The following is a 17799-nucleotide window of genomic DNA, read 5'->3' as shown; positions in this document are numbered from 1 at the left end:
ATGTCCCTTACTTTACCAAAACTGAATTCTATTTCATTAAGTCCTCTAACAATAGCAAAAAGACTGAGTCAAATGACCATTACTGTTTTACTGTATCCATATTCCTTTCCCTCCTTCATCTTTCCTGTGACAAATATACCTGTACGGACTAGAGTATTAACTGTAAAAAGTCTGCTCCTTACTTTGAAGGCAACCCCAAGAAGACAATTCAGTAAATATAGTTTTTCTTAAAGACATCACGCCTCTGGCCCAGCTATGACACTATATTGTAACTTTCTCCTTAAGAACACTTTCTTATCTCTGGCCCATTAGAACAGCTGCTGCTATGAGTTCTATAGGTTCACGATCCACTAAAGAATGTGCATATGACAGAAATACACAGGTACTTCACTCATTTGAACACCATTCATAAGCACATCACTTACCTTGATACTGCTAACCTGTACATATTTTCATTGTCCCTTCTTCTAAACCATTGTTTACATGGGATGTAATGGCTATTTTAGTGTACCAATACATTGAACTTCAGGATTCAGCTGGTGCTAACCAACACAATGCCCAGAAGGATTATTTAGGAAATGAATAAATAGATTATAGCAATTAACACTTTGTGTGGAATAGAATCTAGACTATTCTGGACCTAACCCTTATGACAGTAACAGTAAGATCTTAAATTTACTCACTGTTCTGCATTAGTGTATCAGTTGTTTGCATTGAATGCAGCAATGGCCAACTGCTCTCTATGAGTTGTAGAGGGAGGAGCCATGAATGATGTCACAGCTGGTATGGAATGACCCTCACCAGTCAGCAAGCTATTCCACTCCCACTGAATGTGGCCACAGGCAGGCCTAGGGATGATAACTGGCTTCAACCAAGAGCCCAGATTAACAGGCAAATCCCTGGTGCTGAGGCAGGTCTGAGATCAAACTAGGAAGTCACTTCAAAGTTTAAGATCAGGACCAGGATCCTGCAGTGATGCCTGCCAGGGCCAGGACCCAGTTGAGTGATTTCTGGGCAGCTCCATAGTGATGATGCAGGTAGAAGATCAGTCTGTGGGTCAGTCCAGATGAGTGGGATCCATGGCCAGGCACAGTAACTGCTGCAATTGAGCTGGAGACTGGCACATCCCCAGCAGAGACTGAAGATTGCAGAATGACCTGAAATGGGATCATGGATAGGCAGCATAGACGGAGAGCCTGGTGGGGCTTCTAAGGGTCAGTGAGATCTAGTCATTTACTGAGAGCAGACATTGAAGCCTGTATGAAGATGTCGTGTGGATAATACTTCAGCTCTGCTATCAGGATTTTGAGCTTGAAGTCTAGGTGTGGAAAAACTACAGGAGCATACCGGGAACTACTACTGTACTAAAGTTTGTGGATGTAATTTCCTTTTTTCTTTTGAGGAACCTCTGCTGTGAGGCCAGTGAACAATTGTAATCAGTGGGCACAAGTAACTTTCTCTTTTAAACCTTTCTGCTATTCAAATACAATCCAACATTATACTCTGTCATAATCTTGAAAAGACCAGAGGATCTTTCAGAAGGGAAAGAAAAAGATTTTGATCATAAAGTCTGCTCCTCCTAGTTAAAGCCAACAATAGGGAGGGAGGGAGGGAGGGAGGGAGGGAGGGAGGGAGGGAGGGAGGGAGGGAGGGAGGGAGGGAGGGAGGGAGGGAGGGAGGGAGGGTTGCCCGGCCCTCCGCACTGTTTGGAAGTTAAACACTGTTATTCAACTAGGAGATGTTAGTACCTCACTGAGACAGAGCAGCTGCAGTGAGACTTACGGGGGAACTGATGTTTACACCATTGCAGCAAATTTTGCTCAATTGGCTTTTCCCTTTTACATGACACCTTTCTTCACCACTGTCACTGGTGCTACACTACACTACTGCTTAGCAGTTGCATAATGAATCAGACCAAAACAGTGACCTAGAATCCTCCATATATCTTTCTTTTTTCCCCATGATTTGTAAACATCGCTCTTGAGATGGACCTGGTCCCTGGTATGCTATGTGTAGGTCCAAAAAGTTATGTCATGGAAATACTCAGGCTTTCCTCATTGAATAAACCAGGGTCACAGCATAAAACACACATATTAAAGACACTAGTTGTATTCAGTTAATTTGGCAAGTTATCTTGCACTCCAAGTGCACGCTTCTCAAGCTACCAGCACACACACATGTAAGATCTCAACTACACTGTTCCAGACTAAAATTTACTCCTATCAATCACAGCTAATATATAGCATTTCACACACTTTGGATGACAGTTCTGTGTTCTATGACCATATTGATGCAACACTGGCAACAAACAGAAGCTGGAAGCCACTGTGCTCCAAGAAAGTTATGATAAAGTTATGATCTTCTTGCCATTACTGAAACCTGGTGGGATGTGACTGGAGTGTGACTACTGATGGCTACAGGCTCTCCAGAAGAGAGAGGTGAGGAAAGAGAGAGGCAGAGGGGTGGCCCTCTACATCAGGAGGCAGACTGAGTGTGAAGAGCTGTCTCTGAAGAGCAGCCACGAGCAGGGCAAATGCCTGTGGCTAAGGATCAGGGACCAAAGCAACAAAGGGAACCTTGTGGATGGTTTTAAGTGCAGACCCCTGATCAAAGGGACCCTACTGATGAAGCCTTCTTGCTCCAGCTACAGGAGGCATCATCCTCACAGGCTCTTGTCCTGCTGGGGCATTTCAACCATCCCAAAATCTGCTGGGAAAGCAGCGCAGCAAGCTGCAGGCAAGCCAGGAGACTCTTGGAAAGCATGAGGGATACTTTCTGGAGCAGAGGAATAGACAGCAGCCCTTCCAGAGGGGATACAATCCTGGATCTGAAGGGCACCAATGGAAGTGAGCTGATGTGAACATCAGCGTTGGAAGGAGTCTGGGCTGCAGTGGCCACACATTGCTGGAGTTTGCAGTCCTGAGGGCTATGGGCCAGGTGAGGAACAAAGTTAGGCCCCTGAACTTTAGGAAAGCAGACTTCCAGCTCTTCAAGGAGATAGCCAGTGAGATCCACTGGGAGACTTCCCTCAGGGACAAGGGAGTGGAACTGAGCTGGCAGATCTTTAAGGAAGTCTTCCACCACGTGCAAGAGCTGGCAAACCCCAGCAGCAAGAAACTGGGCAAGGAAGGCAAGGGAACAGCAGGGCTGAGTAGGGAACTGCTGGTCAGAGTGAAAGGAAAGAAGCAAATGGACAAGCAGTTAGAGCTAGGATGGGTGGCCCAGGAAGAGCTTGAAGAGACCTGGAATTGATCGAGGCAAAGGACACAAAGAATAACAGGGAGGGCTTCTACAGGCATGCTAACCACAAAAGGAAGGGCAAAGAAGGTGATCTCCTCTGATAATAAGGGTGGAAACCGGTAACAATGAATAAGGAGAAGGCTGAGGTACTCAACATCATTTTGGTTCAGTCTCCAAGGGCAACATTTCTTCCCAAACCTCTTGAGAGGATGGACAGTAGGATAGGGATTGGGAGAATAAAGTCCCTCCCACTCTAAGTAAATTTCAGGTTCATGATTACCTGAAGAATGTGAATGTACCGAAGAGAGGGAATTGGCTGATGTATTCTCCAAGCCACTCTCCATGCTATTTGAAAAAATCTTGGTAGTCAGGTGAAGTCCCAGGTGGCAAGAAAAAGTAAAACATTGTACACATCTTAAAAAAAGGTTGAAAGGAGGACCCTCGGACCTGTCAGCCTTTCCTCTGGTGAGGAAGATCACAGAACAGACTCTTCCAGAACCTATGCTAAGGCACAGGGAGGTGATTTGAGACAGCCAGCACAGCTGCTCCAATGGCAAGTCCTGAGCGACAAATTCAGTGTTCTCCTAGGATGGACTGACAGCATCAGTGGACAAGGGAATGGCTACAGTTGTCATTTATCTTGATTTCTGTACAGCCTTTTATGTGGTCTCCCCGCAAGATCTTTGTCTCTGAAATCAGAGAGACTGGGATTTGACAAGCAGACCATTAAGTGGATAGGCATCCAGAGGGTAGTGGTCAATGGCACAGTGATGGGCATCAGTGACAAGTGGTGTCCCTCAGGGGTCCATACTCAGACCAAAGTTATTTAATATCATCACTAGTTACATAGACAGAGGGATTGAGGGCCCTCTCAGCAAGTTTGCAGATGCCACCAAGCTGAGCAGTGTAGCTGACACACCTAGAGGATGGAACGCCATCCAGAGGGACCTGGGTGTCGTGGGTTGACAGCCTTTATCCCAATATCGTGTGTTGTGTCTGGCAGTTGTGCCTTTTCTCTCTTCCCCCCCCCCACGCGGCCGTATTGCCGCGGCGGGGCGGGGAAGAGAGGAGAGAGGTTTCGACCAGGCCTCTTTGGCTTTTTGCTTTTGCTGCTTGGCTTGGCTAGCCGCTTTGCTTGCTTGCTTTCTGCTTTTTGCGCTGTTTTTTTTCTTTTCTCTTCTTCCCCCCTTCTTACCCTCCCCTGAAGATACTGGACCGGCTCTGGACCTGACCTGAGAGCTCCAGGACACCCGAAGCTTGCAAAGAAGAGTGGTGCCCTCTCAACACAGTCTGTTTTTTTGTTTTCTTTTCTTTTCTTGTGTTGGGGAGTGTTCTTTTGTTACTTGTAAATAAATAGGTTTTGTTTTCCACTTTGCTCCTCCGAGAAATTCCTTCCCGAACCCGGTATTGGGGGAGGGGTGGTTGGAGGTTTGTTTTGTTTTGGGGGGCTCCCTTTTGGAGATTTCCCCTAATTTGTCCTAAACCAGGACACTGGGCAAGCTTGAAAAATGGGTCCATGGGAAAATCTCATGTGTTTTAACAAGGCAAAGTGCAAGATGCTGCACCTGTTTTGGGGAAACCCCCAGTCTCAGCACAGGCTGGGGATGAACAGATTACAGCAGCCCTGCTGAGAAGGAATTGGGGTGCTGGTGGGTGAGAGGAACCAGCCGTACTGATTTAACCCGCCGTACTGATCAATAAAATTGGGCCTATGATGATCAACGGATGTCTGGGTCTCCTTCCGTCGACAGGACATACCCCAGCCATGGGCACTCCCAGCCCAGAGAGCCACACGTGTCCTGGGCTGCATCCAGAGCAGGGCGGGCAGCAGGGCAGGGAGGGGATTCTGCCCCTCTGCTCTGCTCTGCTGAGACCCCACCTGCAGGGCTGCATCAGCTCTGGGTTCCCAGCATAGGAAGGACATGGAACTGTTGGAATGACTCCAGAGAAGGCCACCAAGATGATCAGAGGGATGGAGCACCTCCTGTGCAGAAAGACTGAGAGAGATTGGTCAGCCTGGAAAAGAGCCAGCTCCGGTGAGACCTAATTGCAGCATTCTAGTATGTGAAGGGAGCCTTCACAAAAGGAAGGGAGAGAGACTTGTTCAAGAGCTTGTAGTGAGAATACAAGGGGCAATGGCTTCAAATTCAAAGAGAGTAGGTTTGGATTAGAAATTGGGAAGAAATTCTAAAGTGCAACCATGGTGAGGCACTGGAACAGGCTGTCCAGAAAAGTTGGTGAAGCCCCATCCCTGGAAGGCCAGATTAGTTGGGGTTTTGAGGAGCCTCATTTACAAAAGGTGTCCCTGCCCATGTGGATTGGAATTGTATGATCTTTAAGGTCTCTTCTAATCCAAACCATTCTATGATTCTTTGATTTGACAGACAAGAATACTGAGCACCAAATCATTCCACAACAGAATTTACTAAAATGGTATAACAGTGGACTTCACATACTGGAAAACTAAACTCTTCCTGACAGTAATGCTATTTGCCATGTGTCCAGAAGGATTCTAAATTGTGAAAGACAGGAAGAAATTAACAGCTAAGGAAAATGAACAGGAGTGAAAAGAGAAAGGAATAGGAAAACCCCAAAACTTGCATTTGGGTCCATTATTGAAAGCAAAATATTCAACAATATCCCAAATTTCCAAATAGAAATTTTAATTCATGGATGATATTCACAAAATGAGTTACTGAGGATCCAATGTAATATCTTTGGTATTATGTTTTCGTTTTTCAAACATAACACCTTTTACACTTTCCAGCATTAGCTCTGCATCACAAAACAGTGTAACTTGCTTCCTTCACACCCAACATTTAAGAAGCCTCTCTTACAATCCTTTGTTACAGAGTTCAAGCCTTGTGGCAAAACTAAGGTACGATTATAGCAACAGCTGTATGGTTAAGAGGAAAAAATGGCACTGAGCTGAAAGATAGTATCTAATCTCTCCATGATTTATAATCAGAGTAGCAGTTTCACTGTTACTAATACTTGCACTTTAGTAGCTTGAAACCTGTCACTATTTCACTCATATTCCTCTGACATACTTCTTTCCAGATGCATTTCTAATTTACTGTGTTACAAAGACCTCAAAACAATGCTTCAAGAATTGTTCTGTGGAGAATTCATTAATAGTTAATATAGGTAGCTTTACATAGTAAGTAGTTAGAGTATTCTAAGGAGCCCTGATATAGTCCTCTAGAGAAAGGTTTTCAGCATCTCTTAACCAAATAAGCAGAAATACAAATCCTAGCTGTCTTGCAGTATACTATTGATCAGCATGCTAAAGAACTCTAGAGTGTTTTAGAGGAAAAAAACACTACCAGGTTACGCTCAAATTTTTTTGGAGATAGTAAATCTGGAATATAAGATACCTCTTCCTACCATAGTATTGCCAGTGCCTCACTCCTCTCCTCAAACTATTTTACTTTCATTTATTTAAGAAGCCAACTTATAGATCAGTATTTAAAAGGTGAATTTGGCTCTGTTTTTCATCCCATGCACCACTGTTGAAAAAAAAAAAAAAAAGAGCAGGTAATTACCTGTTTCTTTGAAATGCTTTAATTAGCTTTGGTTCCCATGGTAACAGTTCATTAAGCAGTCGTAACAATGTACCATGCAATTCCTTTACTGCTTGCTTCCGGTGGAACCATCTTCCCTGAAAACATAAATTCCGTTTATTTATCATTGCATTAGACTAAAATCCTGTGAGATTTTACTAGTACTACAATAATCTTGGTACATGGATATAGCATATGAGGAAGACAACTGGAAGAAAAGATTAGGAACTTCCAGAGTTACATCCACCCTTCCAGAGTTATATCTATCTAGGACATTATTACTTTTATTTTAATACTACCAGAGGGATAATGTCATAGTTGGAAAAGTAATACTGCAAGGATGCTCACTTTTCACAGGTCAAAATTAAAATTGAAAGGATTCTACAAATACTCCATGTGCTCAAAATTACTTAAATAAGTAACCAACATGGGTAGTAATCTATTCAGTTCAGGGAAATCAACCACGTATGTACACTTTTCTGAGTTAAAATTTTTACAGAAAATTGCACCATAATCTCATTTAAGAGAAGTGGTATAAAGTATAACATTATTATTTGCAAAAGAAACCTTGCTACAATTTTCAAGGATAAAAATCACAATGTTTTTCTGTTACATTTTATTTAAAGTTCTAGAAAAAAAGCTTTTTTTAAAAGAGAAGTTTAGCAAATTTGTCTTTTATGAAGCAACATGCCACTATGTTGCTTCACTATGTGTAGCCACTATGTGACTACGCCACAAAGCCCAGTTTTCCAACATATATCCTTTAAGCTTTTAATTCAAACACATAATTAAAAGTTTTATTTTCAAAACTGATATATGTAATCTTATATTCATGTTTTCATATATTTAGAAAGTCTAAATAAGGATTGAAGACATTGGGAAATTACAACCATGCTGGCCACGATGCTGCAGAACACAGCCCTTAACACTCACACATACCCCTTGCACATAGTTTTTCCCCAAAACTTTATTCTGTAGTTCATTGCACAAAAGACTGAACAATGCATATATATGTAACTGCTATAAAAGAGATGTGGTATAGCACTGCTGCCACTCAACCAACTCTGTGCATTTTATGTAAATGAAGATTTTAGCTCCCTACTTGTCAAAGAAGATGTAAAACACTCAAGAGACTATGGTTCTGCAAGAAAAAGAAGCAGGACTTGAGAACTTTCTTATTTCATATATATATTTAGCTTTTGATAGTGCACATATCCTTCACAGCCTCCTGTGGTCTAGCACACCAAGAAAGCTAAGACAGGAAAATCTGGATAAAGCTTGTCACAGCTGCCTTTCAGCACTCTACAAGAATGATCTTCCCAAGGAGTTTGGACAATTTCTCTCTATACACTTCAGCAGATCTTTTCAATGTACAAAGATCACTCAGCTTGAATGCTTGTTTGAAGAAAAAGTATCTATTTTTTTATGGATAATCATTTACATGTTACATTACAAAACAAACAGTTACCTTCATTCTTCAATTAAAATTACAAAAGCAAAGATTTCAAGTAGGATCGTTATGCCACATTACCACATAATGACCAATGTTGTACACACAGACAAAGCCAGTAAACTGTATTATAATTTCCTACACTTGTGGCCACTCTCATGCATAAAACCTGTCACTAATCACTACAAGAAAAACCAGACCTTGTGCGTACTGTAGTCTACCAGAGGATTTGGTATCATCTCTTAAAGTCAGCAATCAACAGAATTAATTGTTTACATACAAAAGAATATTACATGCACAGATATCTTTTTCTTGTAAGGTAAACAAAACATTTTGCAGATTGTTTAAAATAACATATTTATGTACTGCAGAGCATTAGTGCATTATCTCAAAAAAATCAAATGGCAAAACTAAACAATGCTACTACTATTGTGAAGAAGAAATGCTCTACATGCAGTGACATAGCAAAAAAAAAGTGTGAAAATGCAATATTAAAAATACATGAAAAATCACTGCAAAGTAAAAACCCCAAGAAATTATTAATTTCTGAGCCTTATTTGTCTTTAAATAAGGTTAAGGTCTTGGCTTTACAAAAAAAAGAGTATTTATGAGAAAAATAAGTATCAGCTGACCACTGAATAAATTTGAAGCAGCAACTGTTAGACTGCTAGAACATGTACAATGTTTAGTCAAGAACAGACTTCAAGACTTTACTGACTTCATTAATACTTCACAGAAAAACAAATATATTACTTATCTCTCTGCTTACAAAACCAAACATAAAAAGCTAGCCAATTCCTGCCCCCTAATTCTACAGGATTAGCAGCTCTAGATGGAGGCCTGTCTCTAGTGCTGTCCCCAAGGGTTCAGTACTGATCCAGTATTGTTTTAACTTGTTCATCAGTGACTTGGATGAAGTGGCAGATGCCTCCTCAGTGAGTTCACCAATGACACAAAGCTGGGAGCAGTGGCCAATACCCCAGAGAGCTGTGCAACCCTTCAGAATGATCTCAACAGGGTGGAGAAACAGGCAAAGAGGAACCATACTTCCAAGTAATTTCAATGAAAATTTTATAGCAATATCATTTTAAAAAGCATAGATTAATTATTCCCCTTTGTTTCAATTACTTATTTTTCTTAGTGGGGTTTTAGAATTGACAATAAACCTGTTAAAGGAAAAATGAACAAATTTTAGCCAGGAGAAAAACCTTTTTTCCTCAGAAGTAGTCAGGACTGAAGAGTATAGGCCAAAAAAAGGCTGGAATAAAAAAAATCATTCTCTTTTAAATTATTGTGGTTTAGTTGATTTTCTGTGCAAACACATAAATGCTAGATGTTATTATTCCTTAAATATGACACAGTAAAAAGAGACATTAAAAGCATTTATAAAATCTTAAGATCCATCACAACAAAATTTAACATTTCTTTTCATGTGCAATTTGATTCTCTAACACAGTCCGGTGCTTGTCTTTTATTCAGAGGGGGGTAAAGGCAAATCAATAATTGATAAAACTATGACTTAACTCCCTATTACATAGCTGCCCACTAACTTCTATAGATAATACACTTGTTTTCACAAATATCTGCATTGTAAATTCTCAAAAATACCAAATGATACATTCTAAGAGATCAGCTACAAACTGAGGCTTAGGAGGTTCAGGCTGGATCTTCAAAAGTACGTTCATCAGAAACATAAAGCACTTGTTCCCTGGGAAAAGATGCCAACCCCCACCTGGCTACACACTCCTTCCAGGCAGCTCTCTCCTACGCCTCCTTTTCTTCAGGCTCAACACCCTCAGCTCCCTCAGCTGCTTCTTACAAGATTTATGTTTCAGACACTTCACCAGCTCCATTGCCCTTCTCTGGTCTCACTTCAGCACCGAAATGTCCTTCTTGTAGTGAGGGGCCCAGAACTGAACACAGGATTTGAGGTATGTCATTGGCCTTCTTGGCCACCTGGGCACTGCTGGCTCACGCTCAGCTGCTGTCACCAGCACCCCCAGGGCCTTTTCCTGTGGCAGCTTTGCAGCCACTCTGCCCCAGCCTGTGGCACTGCCTGGGGTTGCTGTGACCCAAGGGCAGGGCCCAGCACTGGGCCTTGTTGAGCCTCACACCACTGGGCTCGGCCCATGCTCCAGCCTGTCCAGATCCCTCTGCAGAGCCTTCCTGCCCTCCAGCAGGTCAGCACTCCCACCCAGATTGGTGTTGTCTGTGGGCTGACTGAGGACGCCCTTGATCCCCTTGTCCAGATCACTGAGAATGGTATTAAACCAAATTTAGTTACCACGTTGTTCCAATTAGTGACAAACAAGACACTATTTTTTTCTGGAAACACAATATAAGGTTATTAACACAGGAAAATACCAGAGGAAAAAAGGACTAGATAAAGAAGTATGCAATGTGACTTTAGGCTATGTCAACTTACAAGTAAATTTCAAAAATGTGAACACAATAAAAATACATTTTACAAATGGGCTGAATGTTTCTGTTCAAATGCAGAGAGACATTCAACACATTCAACTGAAAACTCACCTTTTAAAATAAGGTTTCTGACATCCAGAGCAGCCAGGAAATGCTGACTCCACTCTCTGTGATCGATGCACCAACATACACTATTCTGGTATACTTATCATGGAACCCCAAAGCAGACTGGAGCCAGGATATTGATACATGGGGTAAGGACTGAACTTTTTATATGAGTTTTTGTTTTGCTTTTAAATAAACACACACACACAACACCACAATATTAAGCAGTTTTATAAGATTGTCTGTAATCTTTACGTTATATCCCAGGGACATAAAGTAAAGAAAATTAGTAATCTTATAAAACCATGCAATATTGTTGAAAAGGGGTGGTGGTGGAGGGAGGAAACTTACCCTTAATAGGCCTGCTCCATTCTGCTGCGGGGTTCTGTGGTATGTGTGACATCACCAGTCTAGCGTTTTCTAGTGATGTCACACAGAGAGGGAGTTGGCGATCACCAGCTGCTTTGGACAACAGATACCTAAAGAAAAGAGATCAGTAATTTTTTCAAATCATATATGGATAAATGTTGAATGTTCTTAATAATTTATTTATGGGCCAAATACTACAATTTCAGGCACTTCCAATTTTGACTGAATAAGAATGCATTACAAGATCATGTTTTCACACTATGCAAACTCATCTGTTGTTGAAAGTGTTTTAATTTTGAAAATGCTTAGATTTATCTTCTATAGTAGAAGTTCCTTAGAGTCAGCCTCTTGCATTTTACTTTCAGCAACATCATTCTGAACATTATAAATACACATCAACAGCTAACCAACCTCTGACATTCTTTGAAGACTGGGATTAAGTAGAGAGTCAGGAAGAATGGCTTGTAGTAAATTATAAAACAAATTCACTTATGACATCTCTTAATCAACTCTATCTTTGAGCATTTACCAGCAACTAATGAGAAGTCCTGACTCCAGCATGCACTTCCATGACCTATATTTCTGATCACACAAAGTTATGTCCTAAAGTGATCTCATACTCTCTTCTTTCTAATATAGGCAAATAAAGTAAAACAAACAAAAAACAACAACACCAAAACAAACTGCAATAAATTTCTTGCTACCAAGACCGTCTTTATCTCCTGATTTAGTTCATTACTGTGAAATGGTTTTCATTCAAATATTTAGCCACATTCCAATTTTCTTTAGGCACAATTACTACACAATCATCACAGTGTTGATTAATATACCACTTTTTTCAGAAAAAATATAAATATATATATAAAATATATAAACCGCAAAAACACAAGAGAAAGTTTATTATCAGCATGAGCTTACTGTTGAATCCAGAAGAGTAAAATTATCCAGCACTGAATTGTCACATTTTACTCCTCCATTAGAAGAACTTCAAAGTTATCAACTAACTTAGACCTCTGGAATTCACAAAGAAAATGGATGTATGTAGTATCCTAAGCTGTTTACAAAACATCTATGTTTTTTAAGTTGTACTTAACTCCTTCTCATATATCTGAGCATTTTTCTCTTCTTAACTCTGGATATAGAAGTGTTTCTGCATTCTTCAGATGAGTGTCTTAAAAGCCGCTGTTTTGCTAGTACTATGTGCTGACAGGAATGTCTTGGATTATTTCTTCAAAAGAATATACTGATTGACCAATATCGAAAGCATTGTGAACTGTTCTGAATACATAGTAGTATTTCTGTGACAAAAATGTATGAGTACACATTGATCTCTCATGCAGAACCCACACTTTCACATTTGGAACTGTAGAAAGGTATGTGGCAAAAGCAGTTTAAAGACAACTTCCCCAATAAATATATTTATTGGAGTTTTAGTCAGTCACACATGGAAAGGCATGAAAGTTCAAGAGAAAAGAATTGTGAAAAAAGTAGACAATAAAGACAGAAAACTGGAAAAGCTTAGAAAAACTGAAGAGCATGAAAAAAAATATTGAATCTTAGTGAGATGAGCCCGAGTTAAAAATATCAGAGAAGATAATCAAGTACTCTGGAGAAGATTTCAAAAACCAAAGACTAAAACTGGCCTTATTCATTTATTTTATACAACTAAATATTACAAATGATCCACATCTTCAATCTGTCCTCAGAAGTACAAGAAGCTGCACGGATGTAAATGTTAAATCTGTCTCAAAATTCAGTATTTGGGCTCGTATTAGTGTTTTCAAGAGATGCAAGCAAGGCATAGAGAAGCAATAACAGTATTTTGAAGTGATTAAAGTACAAATCAAGTTTTCAGGATAAGGATGTAAAAAGAGAGCATGTAAGATACATAACAGATGAAGATACATACTAACAGAGAAACTAAGCTTAAATTAAAAGAAAATGTTTCAGCTGCAAGACTTGAAGTCTATCTATTAATGCCCTGGAACCCAAGCATTTATTGTTTCTCTTTTATTGTAGCTCATTTTACCTGCAGTTTAAACCTGCAAATAGGTGTGCATACACAGATTTCTCAGATTATAATATTTACTGTTTGCGTGCATATCTATGTAAATACAATAATGCTGATGAAAACAACTATAACTGAAAACCCTTTACATGCAAAAGTTCCAAGCATGGCACATATTTCACTGGGGAGGAAAGAAGTGGTCAGGACAAGAGGAGGCAGGGATGGGGAGAGGAAATCAACCTCTGAATAAAAATTGAATAAGATTTAACCCAATAATAAAAATGTTTCCCTAGGCCACAGATGAGAAGACACAGTAGATTTTTCCACTTCATTGTTTGCAAAGTTGAGGTCTGAATTACTAAAATATTAGTAAGAGCCCTAAACTATTTTTGATGGTTGAAACATGAGTTTCTGCTGAAGGGAAGTTCTTCAGAAGTCCCTTTAGATTTTTGTCTAAACACAGTTTCCCTGCCAAACATTTTCAAACACGTTACAATATTTCCTATTTCCTCACTGAACAGAGAGAGAATATTTTATAAACTTTTAAAATGAACCATTTTTCATTTTTTCCCCATGTATTAACATATTTTTAAAAATAAAATGCAGCAAATCAATGAAAAACGTCAGAAAGCAGTCTCTGAGTTTAGATACTTACACCTCATGAACAAATTTAACAGCAGCTTATTTGGAATCTCATAAAAAACAGACAGGGAAAGTATGTTCCACGCTGGATCCACATAATCCTTTTAATAACCCCACAAGTTAATTTGTCTGAAGTTCTAACTATTTCTGACCTAAACTAGTGGGTTTTTCACTTTAAATTTTCAGATGTAGTCAGAAATATATATTTTTGCAGGTAACTTAATGCTGCAGAAAACCACAGTTTCCTTTTAGGCCTTCTGACTCACCTGCTAAAACAAATATCCATTTCCAAAGATACACAAAGGCATTCAACCCCCTGGGACCATCTCATTATAGGCTCCAGGAAAAATAGCAGAACACAAAACCTTTAAAAGGGAGGATTTCACTTTTTTAACTATTAAGTCAAGAACATCAGGGTGTTACAGACCTCTGCAAACAATAAAGCCTTTTCTCCAAACCACAATTAGCTGTTACCTTGGCTGGTGTCATTTGACTAAGTAACCTTTGTCTGACTTTTCTCTCTCTCTAGGGACGATGCAGTCTCCTTCTCAGGAAGGTACTGCCCATTATTCATTTTAACCTTCTCAGCTTATCTGTGGGAATCCTGGGCTCCAGCCTCCCTGTTCACCCTCTACACAGCTATGCATTTATGCATCAGACTTAGAGGGCACGAATCAAATCCAATAGTGCTACCAAAATAAAGTCTTGCACTCAGTAAACAAGAAATCTTTCCGCATTCATGTTAAAAACTCAATTCATTTCACTGCAAATTCAGCTAGCATCTGCAAAAAAGCCCTAAACTCACTATTATATGCAAGCACCTGCAGTCCTGTCACTTTCATACTACACAATGTCAAGTAGGGTTTGAAAAAATAATAATAAAAATTTCTGCTATGATATGCAACAGTTAAGTACATAAAACTGATCAACCAAGGAACTTAACAGTTTCACACACACACACAAAAACCCTTCACATCACATGAGAGGTAGATTATCTGAAAGGCAGTAAGAAGATTTTCATTCACACTGCAAGTCCCACTTGATTAGACCAGACAGAGAAGACCTAGGGAAAAGTGGGATCCAAAATGCCAGAGACTGATAGTTGTTATCCTGTGTAGTGATCCAACAGAATGCATTACTTTACTGCCTCTTCTCTTAAAAGAAACTTTCTATATTAGATTGAAGTCTTTATGTGATCCTAAATATACTAGAAAAATGCCTCCCTATCATGTGTGTTTTCAAAATTATTTTTCCAACAATATCACTTCAAGTGTGGAATTAAGCTACTTTGCAAATCTTGGTCAATTTAGAAAATTTCTAGGAGCTCACATTCAACAAATGACCATGAATATTATATACACAGACTCAATTTTTAAAAAACTAACAAGAGCTAAAAATTCAACAAAATATCAATAGAATTTTTAGCTAGTATGTTCTTCTACTCCTACTTTACTGACTGCATGTAATTTTACCCACACCTTATCTGTGCATGGATAAGGTGTGGATAAAATTACTACCAGTTATTTTATTTTATTTTATTAATTTTATATTTATTAAAATTATTTTCTTTTAGTAATTTTATATTTATTAAAATTACTACTAGTTATTTACTAATTTCTACTAGTATCTAATTTTCATTGCTGTAAATTCTGGGTTTTTTCTATTGATTCAACCTTCAGTCCAGTTTTTAAAATTAAAGGATGCAGTTTCACATGTCCTCAGCAATATATAAGAGCTAGAAGACATTCTAACTTAGACATTCCTTAGGGTATCAGCCTTTCACTAAGCACAGATCATTAAACTTTAAGTTCCCCTTCTGCACTTTTAACATTCTTCCTTATATTTATATTTCCTTCACTTATTTACAAATGTTTAAGTCAGGTACAATACCAAATCTGACTTCTCCTCTCCCTCTGGATATGTAATATGTGGTAAGGAGAGGAATTATCAAGTAGCTGAAGAAATAAACCTTTTAGAGCAGCCTGCTCTAAAAACTGCAGGCTGCAATTACATAAAAATACAACTGCAAAATCAGTCCCATTTTCTTTTGTCTGCAGATGGACATTTCTGTTCTTACAACCACCACTTAACCTGTAGCAGAATACAAGCACAGGTATTTCTGCAACTCCATGATAAATTGCATTAGAAAACTGGTCTGGCTTACAAACAATTCACCAGCATAAATAAGTAGGTAGGTTTATCATAATCTAACTCTCACCATGCAACAGAAAAAAAATTTTGCTAGCCTCTCACATGGGATGGCACGGAAAACAGAATCTTCCAGAGACACAGGGAGTAGGAGCTATTTATTTGGCAGATGTTTTGGCTTATATCAGTTGAAAGCATATGTGAAATTGCAGCATTGCTTCAGAACTGTGTCTAGAGCTCAAGTACAGAGTTGAAGTCTTAAAAATTAAAGAACTTATATAAAATTTAATTTTCAACTATAAACAGACACAGCAAACTGGCACAAAGCAAAGCTCATCATGGGTATAACAAACTCACCAGGAATCAAGAAAAAGCTCAAGGCTTTTTAAAAGGAAAAATACTACTCATAGCTAACCTAAAGACAATACAGGTATAGAAAAGTAGAGAACCAAACTGTTTTAATCAACCAAACAGTAAAAATACTGTCCAACATTTCCAATACTTTCCAACATTGATGTAAAAGAAACTTGTAGAAATGCCCAAACTTAAAATTATCCATTACTTTCTATTACATAACCCTATTCTAATTTTATTTTAACTTGCCAAACAAAAATCTGTCATGTCATTTGTTGTCTCAAGTTGATGTTATGAAAAGTATCAGATACAACCAGTCCAACTATCTACAAAAAATGAGGGAAAACAGTGTAAGTTTATTCATACTAAAAAGGCCCCGTAGCTCAGCTCTTTCATTATAGTCTCCATTACCTCCAAGTTCTGGAGAAGGAATTCCTTTTACATACTCTAGAATGGTCTTAAAGGTAACAAAAGGGAGGTTACAACTAAGAAAAGGTTATACCTGAAAGTCTTAATTTAAAGTTAAATAAGCTGTACTTCTAAAATATGTTATTATTTAACATAACAGTAAAGCTAGCCTTGAAGGTTTTTCTCAACAGCCCGTGCTAGCAACTTTTACAACTGAAATTACCAAGGAGGTTACTTGTGAAGAAGAAAGATTCCTGTGGCTTCACCCAGGTCATTATTGCAAACAAAAATCAATATTAAATTACTATGAAGTAGTAAGAACATCGCCATCTTTCACTTAAAACAAGAAAGAAGTCAATGAACAGCATGTAAGTGTCATCATTAAAATAGATTTTCACATTAGGTCAAATTTCCATTATCAAATTAGAAAACTGTTTTACTTAACAGAATATGCACTTCAAAAAACCAGGACAAACTCAATTCTGGATGCTTCTGACACTGCCACTGTCATTTTGTTACAGCTGAAGAATGAAAGTCTGCATTTTCTCCAGTTTTTCAGACATCAAACATAACAACACATGTTTATTTCATTCAAAAATGAAATCCTAAAGACCTTCCTTACAAAGCAAAACTTCATTTTAAAAAGTTCAAATTTATGACTATTCACATAATTTATCATTTTTCTATTTGAATGTTTAAAAGGTAAATATAATATTTCCCTGATAAATATTTTTTCAAAACTAGTATCTCACTTTACTGTTTCCTCATAACCACTTCTACAGCAATTAATCCTAACCCTTTTTCTCTACATAAAATTTCTAACAACACAAGTGTTTAGAGACACAGAATCATTATGTGATAGGTCTATAAAGACACAACAAAAGATAGTCCTTACCTCACAACTACTGAATGCTGAATGAATTGTATCTTAATTCGCCTGTACTTAACTGTTTGAGTTTTTGAAGACGGTGCAATTAGAACCAAACATAGTATTCCTGCTATGTCATGCAACTTACTTAGATAATGACATTATCAAATTTCAGTTTAAAGTGCAATTATGACATATTTAGCATTTGCCTACCCTTGAAGAA

The 17799-nt window shown here is 38.6% G+C and overlaps 1 protein-coding gene across 1 annotated transcript in view; it reads right to left on the bottom strand.

Annotated features, from left to right (window-relative positions):
- KIAA2026 (KIAA2026 ortholog) overlaps positions 1-17799 on the bottom strand; it is a 49339-nt gene that overhangs the window by 10360 nt on the left and 21180 nt on the right. Inside the window, exon 6 of the mRNA XM_059492836.1 lies at positions 6786-6901. Coding sequence (XP_059348819.1) covers positions 6786-6901 — 116 coding nt within the window. The remainder of the gene's footprint in view (positions 1-6785; positions 6902-17799) is intronic.

This window comes from Ammospiza nelsoni, chromosome Z, assembly GCF_027579445.1.
Source record: "Ammospiza nelsoni isolate bAmmNel1 chromosome Z, bAmmNel1.pri, whole genome shotgun sequence".
Lineage (NCBI taxonomy): Eukaryota > Metazoa > Chordata > Aves > Passeriformes > Passerellidae > Ammospiza > Ammospiza nelsoni.
Note: the sequence above shows the minus strand (reverse complement) of the source record. Positions and strands in the feature narration are given on the sequence as shown.